The 10,364-nt window shown below is 39.5% G+C and overlaps 1 protein-coding gene across 3 annotated transcripts in view; it reads left to right on the forward strand.

Annotated features, from left to right (window-relative positions):
* Window positions 1-9,909, forward strand: part of slc37a1 (solute carrier family 37 member 1) — a 34,547-nt gene extending 24,638 nt beyond the window's left edge. For all 3 annotated transcript variants that reach the window (XM_076081031.1, XM_076081033.1, XM_076081032.1), the window contains exons 13-20: window positions 453-515; window positions 689-774; window positions 1,311-1,359; window positions 2,719-2,792; window positions 2,903-2,981; window positions 3,475-3,572; window positions 4,341-4,405; window positions 7,725-9,909. In XM_076081031.1, coding sequence (XP_075937146.1) covers window positions 453-515; window positions 689-774; window positions 1,311-1,359; window positions 2,719-2,792; window positions 2,903-2,981; window positions 3,475-3,572; window positions 4,341-4,405; window positions 7,725-7,740 — 530 coding nt within the window. In that variant the 3' untranslated portion in view covers window positions 7,741-9,909. The remainder of the gene's footprint in view (window positions 1-452; window positions 516-688; window positions 775-1,310; window positions 1,360-2,718; window positions 2,793-2,902; window positions 2,982-3,474; window positions 3,573-4,340; window positions 4,406-7,724) is intronic.
* The last annotated feature ends 455 nt before the right edge of the window (window positions 9,910-10,364 follow it).

Genomic DNA, 10,364 nt, shown 5'->3' on the forward strand with positions numbered 1-10,364 from the left:
GGCTGCAGGTCAGATTTGAACCAGGCCTCTGCGCAAATGTCTCAGCTTTGGTACTTTGGGCTCCCCGGGCTCACCTGGTAGAGCAGGCGCCCGATGTACCAAAGCTGAACAGACCTTTTACACAGCATTATTACATTGTTTGCATTATTACATTGTTTGCATTATTACATTGTTTGCTATGTGATCACTGAGCTGCAGTATCTCAGCCTGCCAGCTCTTTGTGGTCCCCTGAATAATGTCACATTGTATTGATGTTCAGTGTGTAGGCAGTCCAGCCCACTCCGTTTTATTATTTACTATGAAAGGCCGTGCCAGACAGAGGTGTGTGTGTGTGTGTGTGTGTGTGTGTGTGTGTGTGTGTGTGTGTGTGTGTGTGTGTGTGTGTGTGTGTGTGTGTGTGTGTGTGTGTGTGTGTGTGTGTGTGTGTGTGTGTGTGTGTGTCGCTCCCTCAGCTCACCTTGATGCCAAGAAGGCTGGAGATCTCTCCACCCTATTTGACGTGGGAGGCATAGTCGGTAGGTGCTTTTGTTAACCTTTTCCTCTTATGTGCATGCATGTGTTTTTTTCTTCCCAAATTCTCTTACTGTCAGTATTTTTACATAGTTTTGTGCTTCATTGTTAGTATGAAAGACGTTTCACCGGCTCATCGCCTCTCTCCATCATGTGTGTGTTTGTGCATGCATCACAGGGGGGATCTTGGCAGGAGTGATCTCTGATAAACTGGGGAAGAGAGCCACCACCTGTGCAATCATGTTGCTGCTTGCTGCTCCTACAGTGAGTCCCCACTGCGCTGCTGCTACACTCATCCACAGTCCATACATCAAGCTAACAATGTTAGATCAGGAAATAAGACATGTGTTTACTGCTGAAAGGAAGTTGATTCTGTGTCAATGATGGACACGTCCAGGCATAGAAGTGACTGATCAACAGGTCAGCTTTAAGCAGGAGCGTACAGACCGTGTTTGGAACTGACCTGAGCTGCCTCACCAGGCCTCTGTCTGCTGTGTAGCACTTAGAGCAAACATCTTTCACTGGAGCTACATGTGTGTCTTTGTTAGCAGTGGAGCAGTAGACAGACTACACAGTGTCTTCTGTTTATGATATACATGAAGAAGACATACAGTAGTTATTGACATTTTTTAAAAGTTTCTGATAACTCAAAGTAGCTACAGAACAGTGTTGACAAATGAGACTGAGATATCCTCTGTTCACGTGAGCTGAATGTATGATCATGCTGCTGACATGTGAATTATGAATAGTGACTGAGAATGTGAGTGTTTTGACGGTGGTGCTTTCTCTTCGTCCTGCAGCTGTACGGCTTCTCCATGATCAGTGAGCTTGGTTTGGGGCCAACCATCGGTAAGAGCAGCTCACACTCCTCAGCCCACTCAGAGGCTCGTGCTGAGTGCTTAGATGATATATATTATATATATAGATATATATATATTCAGTGGTAGTTTTGAGAAGTGAAGAATTGTTGATTTTCTGGTTTCAGATTGTTTAGTTTGAAGAAAACCCGATAGATCTTCATGTTATGTCATTATGTAATAAATAGCTTTGGGTGCTGGGGTCCACTGACCAGCAACATTTAAAGTTAATATTTGTTTAGTTTTATACAATAAATGATTCATCAATTGTTGAGTAAACAAACATTAAATATCATTTAGTAGCAGACCTAGTCAATGCCAAACCAATTTATTTACATTTGTATTAAGTGTTAGTTTTGTGTTATAACAACATGGAAATTAATCTTGTGTCACAAAACCTTCTCTGTATTTCACAAAAATAACATAAGTCATTCAAATTTCTTGTCATAACAATATAAGTTGATTTGTTGTTATTACAAGAAACTTGCATATGGTGTTAAAAAGAGAAAAGGTAAAGACTGACGACAGAACATTGGAGCCTACTTGGGCTGGAAAAATTCTTACATAACTGAAAGAATTATATCACAAAATTGAGGCTGTGCCTGTTTTGAGTGACATGTCGGTCGGTACCACGGCGTCCGTCCGTACCACGGCGATGTTCAGCGTTCGGTTATGCTAAAAGCCAATCTATGGATTTGGCAGTACATTTTTTCCACGAGGCATATTTGGTTGTAAGCCTGATTTCCGCTAGCTAGTGCTAGCTGCTAAATGTACCTGGCTCTGCCGGGCCTCACTCCTCTCAAGCTCCACCCTCTTGTAAATAAACACATCAGTTGTATAGATATGAATGGTGATGATACGGCAAAAAGCACTCACAAAGCATGGTAAATGAGACAGAGAGCCAGCCAGCTAGCCCATCCGTCGAGAAGTGTTCAAATATATTTTCGGTTGATTATGAAACTGTGGCTATAAACTTTGTTTATTATTTATTCAAGTCTAATAGTGGTCAATAAAGTCAAATCATATGGCATCAGTCCAGAAAGTCTGATGTAAAATTATCGCTTTCCTGTCCAGTCAGAGTTACAGGAACTCTGGTTGAGCAACAACTCAGGCTTAGCCCGACATTAGCCCGACATTAGCCCGACATTAGCCCGACATTAGCCCGACATTAGCCCGACATTATCCCGACATTGGCCCGACAGACCAGGTTAATTTCCTAGCATAAGTTGCTATAGTAACCGAGCTTCAACTACATTGAATTTTCTTTATGGAAGGGAATGAACTGAAGAACGGAGATAAGCCTTGTGGGTGGCTGTAGAAACTCCATAACGTACCCAGTCTGTTTTCTCAGGCATGCTGTTGGTGTGTGGAGGTCTAGTCAATGGACCGTACTCCCTCATCACGACTGCAGTATCTGCTGATTTGGTAAGCATCTCTACCTCTGACTCCTGTCTTCTGAACTTGTACATGATTATTTACTAAATCTGCACAGGCCCCCTCTCTCATTCCCTCTCTCTTTTGACCTTTGACCCTAGGGGACCCACAAGAGCCTGAAAGGCAATGCCAGAGCATTGTCTACTGTCACTGCCATCATCGATGGCACAGGATCTGTAGGTCAGTACCACCGATCAACTGACAATTAGGTTTCTGTACTGAGACATACACCATAGGAAAAGACCCCAGCAAGCACCATTTTAGTTTCGGGACACTATATGACCTTCTGTAATGCAAACCTACCGAATGTCAAACATTGAACTAATTAACCGATTAGGCCAGTGTTCTTTAGAATATTTCTAAACAGCAACCAAACAGCTGGTCACTGTAGCTTTTAGTAAATGCAACTCACGCAGGAGGAAATAGTGCATTTGTTGGGGACTGTTTTCAGTGGCAGATTAATACATATCTGGTGCGCTAGTGAGTATTTAAAGCAACAGTGTATGTGGGATTGAGTATTGGGAAATAAAAATGAAATAATGATTTGCCTAGTGGTGCTCATGCTGGCATGTCTTCTGTTCTTTCTCACATCAGTGTATTCACCATGTCCGAGATATATATTTGTCATTAAAGTTGTTGAGATAAATGATCCCGCCTATGTTTGTGATGTCAGGTGCAGCACTGGGCCCCCTGCTGGCTGGGCTGCTGTCTCCAGGCGGCTGGGATCAGGTCTTCTACATGCTGATGATCGCTGACTTCCTTGCTCTGTTGGTGAGTGCTTTAAAAAGCATGAACAACAAAGTATCATCACCAATAGAAGTAGAGGAAGTAGATACGTTTCATTGAGTTGTCCTTAAAGGTCAACTAAATAATGGGGCTCATTCACCAGTATGAGGTCAGATCAGTCTCAATATTGCTCACAGATTGATTCACAGATGGATTTGGGGATTTAGATATAAATGACTACCCATAAAAATATTTTTCAATGCACACAAAGAAGTTATTATATCTAAATGTAAACAAAATCCACATATTCAAATGGTTTCATAATAATATTTCTGATGGACACACAAATATTTCTGGTTATGAATGAATGTGGTAGAAAACATATTTGATGTTGTTGCATTTATATACAAGCTGTTGATCCTGCATTTACAAACTGCTGGTCATGTGTGAACTTCACTGTACTTTTTTGAGACTCCTTTGATGTCGTTGATCCCCCCCCCCCCCCCCCCCCCCCCATAGTCTCCCCCGATAGTCTAAAGTAACCAAATAATATAGAATAATAATATGCAATACAAGTAAACTTCAATAGTTTTTAAGTGGAGGTACTTATCTTTTAAAGATATTTTTTGCCATTTCTGCTTTATTGGAGAGAGAGAGAGAGAGAGGGAGAGAGATGTATGTATGTATGTATATACATATATATGTATATATATATAACATGCAGGATAGTACCCGAGTTGGAATTGTATATGTAACCTTAAGACAAGCTGTAGTAAAATAAATAAATGAACCACTATTTGACTGTGTGTGCAGCTTTTGCTACGGCTCGTGACGCAGGAGCTGACCTCCAACAAATCCCGTCCCATCTCCGCTGTAGAGTAAGTCCTGCTTTTCTCCTGTTCATCATGTTACTCAATGTCCTGTTTCTATTAAATGTTCTCACTTTCCTTTCATTCCTTTACTCTTTATTTCTCAAAGATTGTGAATCATTTTGCTTTTGTATTCAAATGTTGAGCTGTGGTGTCAAAATGGTTTTCTCCACTTTACATTTAAAAGCAACTATAACTAATGTGGCAACATTGTAATCCCGCTCTGACAATGAGGAACGAGACAAAAAGGTCTTACAGTATTGTCACACTTGTAATGCTCCGAGCATTAAAGGTACACAGGACAAGGGTTAGGTAGAAATATACCGGGGCTTGGTCAGCCCCCTCTGGATGTTTCCTTCAGTTAGTATATTGCAAATCTTTGTTCAAAAGCCTTCTCATCATCATCTGATGACATCCAGGTGTGCAACAATGCCTTAGTTTAGACTATCAGGCCAGGGTTCATTCAGTCAAAGCTTACATGATCAGATTCAGTATGATCAAACATAAGGGATGTTACCATGATCACACAGTGCATGATCGGAGGAATTTCCTTTACACTATGAACACATACAGTACATTGAAAAGTGTACCAGTTAAGTGTTTATTTATTTTTAGCAGAATACATTACAATATGTTCTTGCAGTGCTTATTCTGTAAATTCTTTTTTTCTATCATTATTATTATTTGTATTAGTAGTAGTAATGGTAGTGGTAGTAGTAGTAGTAGCATCCCTGCAAGACACTTGGAGGACTGGCGAGACAAGTGGGATGGGGGCACTTGGGAATTCCGTAGTTGAAGTTACAATCTTGCAGATCTGCGTTCTGTTCTCTTTGGTGCCACCTCTGGGAATAATGCATGCATACAAACATACATACATACATGCATGCATAAATACTTACATTACATTACATTACAGTCATTTAGCAGACGCTTTTATCCAAAGCGACTTACAATTCAGAGTCTATCACATTTCTACACCGTAGGCACAGCTACGGGAGCAATTTTGGGGTTAAGTGTCTTGCTCAAGGACACATCGACATGCGACTAGCAGAGCCGGAGCCGGGGTTCGAACCGCCGACCCTCTGATTGAAAGACGGCCCTGCTATCCACTTAGCCACAATCGCCCACCATACTTGCATGCATGCATACATACATACATACATACTTGCATACATACATACATACTTGCATACATACATACATACTTGCATGCATGCATACATACATACTTGCATACATACATACATACTTGCATACATACTTACATACTTGCATACATGCATGCATACATACATACTTGCTTGCATACATACATACATACTTGCATACATACATACATACTTGCTTGCATACATACTTGCTTGCATACATACTTGCTTGCATACATACTTGCTTGCATGCATACATACATGCATACATACTTGCATGCATACTTGCATACATACATACTTGCATACATACATACTTGCATACATACATACATACTTGCATACATGCATACATACATACATACTTGCATACATACATACTTGCATACATACATACTTGCATACTTGCTTGCATACATACTTGCTTGCATACATACATACTTGCATACATACATACTTGCATACATACATACTTGCATACATACATACATACTTGCATACTTGTATGTATGCATGCATGCATACATACTTACATACATACATACATACTTGCATACATACATACTTGCATACTTGCATACATACATACATACTGTACATACATACTTGCATACATGCATACATACATACTTGCATACATGCATGCATACATACATACTTGCATGCATGCATACATACATACTTGCATACATACATACATACTTGCATACATGCATACATACATACATACTTGCATACATACATACTTGCATACATACATACTTGCATACTTGCTTGCATACATACTTGCATACTTGTATGTATGCATGCATGCATACATACTTACATACATACATACATACTTGCATACATACATACTTGCATACTTGCATACATACATACTTTCATACATACATACATGCACACATACATACATACATACATACATACTTGCATACATACATACTTACATACTTGCATACATACATACATACTGTACATACATACTTGCATACATGCATACATACATACTTGCATACATGCATGCATACATACATACATACTTGCTTGCATACATACTTGCTTGCATACATACATACTTGCATACGTACATACTTGCATGCATACATACATACATACTTGCATACATACTTGCATACTTGTATGTATGCATTTATGCATGCATGCATACATACTTGCTTGCATGCATACATACATGCATTATATTACTTTACATTTGTTGCTAGCAGAATTGTCTGGAACAGACATGCATACCAGTTTGGATGTCCTTGTCCTTGTGGCTACACTGTATATGCCAATTCAATTTTAGAAGGATAACATTGAGTGCTACTAGATGGCGATTCAATCTTTCTTAATATTGTATAGATAAAGTAGTATTAGTAATTTATACCAAGAACCAATCAGATACCAGAGTTTAAAAAATGAGCTGTATGCCTCATTGTGTGTAAGAGATCATTCTTTATGTGGAAGGCTTGACTTAAACATTGTATTTTTATTCTCCAGCTAATTGAGTCAGTATTGGTGCATCCTTAATACTTTTAATTTAAAAAAATGACTGCCTGAGATGAACAAGGGACACTTATATTAAATCTATGGACTAGAAACATTACTAAATTAAGTAAAGGCAGATCTCAATAATGAACAGAAATGCATCATTTTCTGTGCATGAAAATAGATGGAATCAATATTATAATGTAATATCGTGTAATGTAATAATTATAATATAATAGCCATCCCAGTCATAATATGAAATGAAATAAAGCTTAAGGATTCATCTTAAGGTTTGTGTTCTTAAAGACGGCTTAAGGACTGGATGGCATTCAGCTTTATTTACAATGTTGAGATCTATTGGGATCTCCACTCTTGGATATGGATGTTAACAATACTTTATTATTGAAAAAGGATAAAGAGCCCTTCTTCTGCGCTCCGTCCTTTATCACTGTTGAATGCAGATGATCATTTATTTTCAAAAAGCTCATCACATGAACCAACGTTCTAAAGCCAGAACACAAAATGATGACAGTAAATCGTTTGATGAATATACTTAATAAAACGGGGAAAGAACATTGTTCCTTCATTGACCACAGGTTCAGTCTGCATAAAGTTTATTGCTCCAGGCTGTAAAACTTAATGACACCCAACTTATCAATATGGTGTTAATGTTTGTTTCTACTTCACAGGTTGAAGGAGCACTGAGCACTTTGATTGAACTGCCTCCACGTAGGAACACACACACACACACACACACACACACACACACACACACACACACACACAGGCCCATTATAATATACACAGTGCTGTAGCAGCTGAAGTAGCTCACTGTACTAGCATCCCTGAGGAGGAGCTGAAGCTGAAGTTGTGGCTGGTGAACCAGAAAGACCTGCAGCAGAAATCTGTCTGGAGGATTCATCTTCACATCCAGGATTTGCTCGCTACTCGACTCTTCCCTCCTCTTCCTGTGGCAGACTAGAGCTTGAACACACTGCCTGGGATTGGCAGATACATGAAACGAGCCTTACTTTGACGTGTATATTAGAAGTAGAAGTGACTCAAGCTATTTATTTTGGATAGCTGTCTTTGAAACAGCAACTTCCATGACTGTGTCCTTCTGGATCCTAATGTAGCTAACTTCCTATTCTTCTCCTTATGAGCCCACCCAACGTGGACCTAACAGAACATCTGGAACACAACAGTTAAGTTTTAACCTAACATCTTAAACTATACCATTTGTTATTTCATGCCCAACCCTAACCCTGCAGTGGGACCGTGGTGGCGTCTAGTCTGGATGTAGACGCTTGAATCATGACGTGCTCATTGGCAGCTTGAGAATAAATAGTCGATCAAGCTGTTAGGTGTGCAGGTGTTTGTAAGTCAACTTACAGAAGTAAACCTCTTTATTCTTAAATCAATACATTCCTTTGTTTGTTACCTTCTATCCACGTATCCATGTTGCCAAACACTGACTTAAGATGCACAGAACGCTCACCAATGAATATTCAGTAGCTGTGAGATGATTAAAGCTTCAGGCCCTTTCACACACAGAGCCCAGCGTGGAGTAAAGGAAATATTAATCTAAAATCAGCTTTGCAAACATTCTATAAAGAAGTAGATGCATTCAACGGTTTTATTAGTGCTCTAGGATACACACAATGCATTTGGGTCCACAGTGCACCTTTAAAGCCAGTTCACCTAAATTATGAACAATCTCTCATACTTTGTATCTGTGGAGTCAGACGATCTCTAGCTCCGCCCACTACACCGATGAGGGCTGAAGTTACGTTCAGTGTGGTGCTGACGACGTTCAACAGCAGCATCTTTCCACAAATACAGTCGTGTCCTGTTATTCTAGATGATCTGTGTCTACCAAGGAAAGTAGTTCAACTGTTGACGGCTTGTTCTGTGGATTATTTAGAAAGACAGTTTCTGTCATGTGTAGGAATCTTTAAAAGTCATATAATAATTCTTTGAAAATGTCACATTTCTATTGAATAGATTGGGGTGGAGGCTGAAATCTCCACCTGGACAGATTGTCTGCATGGATCGAGTATGTTTGTTTGGGATTTATGTGAAGTGAGTTCAAGCTTCATGGGAACACTAAAGCTTCCTGTGCAATGAGTGTGTCAGATGTGATGCTGTGTGTGTGGAAGGAGCTCAAACCGAGACCACTCCGTCTCCTCTCAGTGGAAGTTGCTGCTTCAGTGTCTTCTTTGCCTTAAACCAAAGAGATTGTGGGATCATGTTAATGTATTTTAATTAAGAGACGACTTATTTAAGTCATTTAAGTTATTCCTGTTGGTTTTGTGGCGGTTTCTGATGTTGTTATGAAATGAAGGCACAAAGGTGTGTTTCTGTATCAGACCGGTGACGTCTGTTCTCTGTGGTGATCTGAGATATTATGAATGTAAACTTCTTGTCAAACCTCATATGGATATGTTTTGCAGTGCGATGTTGATAACTTTAAGTAACATGTTTATAGTGACAATTACTTACAATTAATGATCGTGTTATCATTAAAGATCTTATCGATGAAAATCTGAACACTAAGACACAAAGAGCTCATGGTAGACATTTTAGATTTTATCCTGCAAATGTAAAATCCACCAAATACAAACACCTTGTAATGCTATCTAATGTCATATTGTAAACGTATTCATCCATTATTCACTTACTCATAATGCCTTCTTTAGAACAAGACCACATCTGTTAATTTATTCCGTGTCAGTGAGGCCGAGTACTTGAACCTTTGTGTGCCTTATTTGTTGTTTGTCTTTTTGCCAGCCACTTGATTTTGTACAGAAAAAAACATCTCCAAATGTTTCCTTGTTTCTTTGGGAATGAACAATAAAGAACTAGTTTTCTTCACTCGACTGGTTGTGTTCTTGATGGCTCTCTCTGCAGCGTACTTCTACAGGTCAGACCTAAATCGGTCTAATACATGGCATGGAGTGCCCTTAAGTCTCAGCTGGAGGTGGCAGGTGTCATCCGAAATGATAAGCTCAACAGACAGAAACCCACTCAGTGACACAGGCAGACAACACGTCACACACACACACACACACACACACACACACACACACAGGATTGGGAAGGGCACAGTTTCATGAATCTTGATCCCTGATATGAGCTAGGACTCCACTAAATGTCCCCTCTGCTTTTACTTTTACCACCCAAAGGTTTGGGAAAAATAATAAACATTCAAGTTACAGATGGTTAACAGCCAAAGTGGCTTAAAGGAACAGTTCACAATTAAAGAAATACGCTTTTTCGCTTTCTTAAAGTTAAGTTAAATGTGAAGATTGATAACAGTCTTGTCTGTG

Source organism: Anarhichas minor, unplaced genomic scaffold (assembly GCF_050575085.1).
Source record: "Anarhichas minor isolate MPS153535 unplaced genomic scaffold, ASM5057508v1 ptg000078l, whole genome shotgun sequence".
Classification (NCBI taxonomy): domain Eukaryota; kingdom Metazoa; phylum Chordata; class Actinopteri; order Perciformes; family Anarhichadidae; genus Anarhichas; species Anarhichas minor.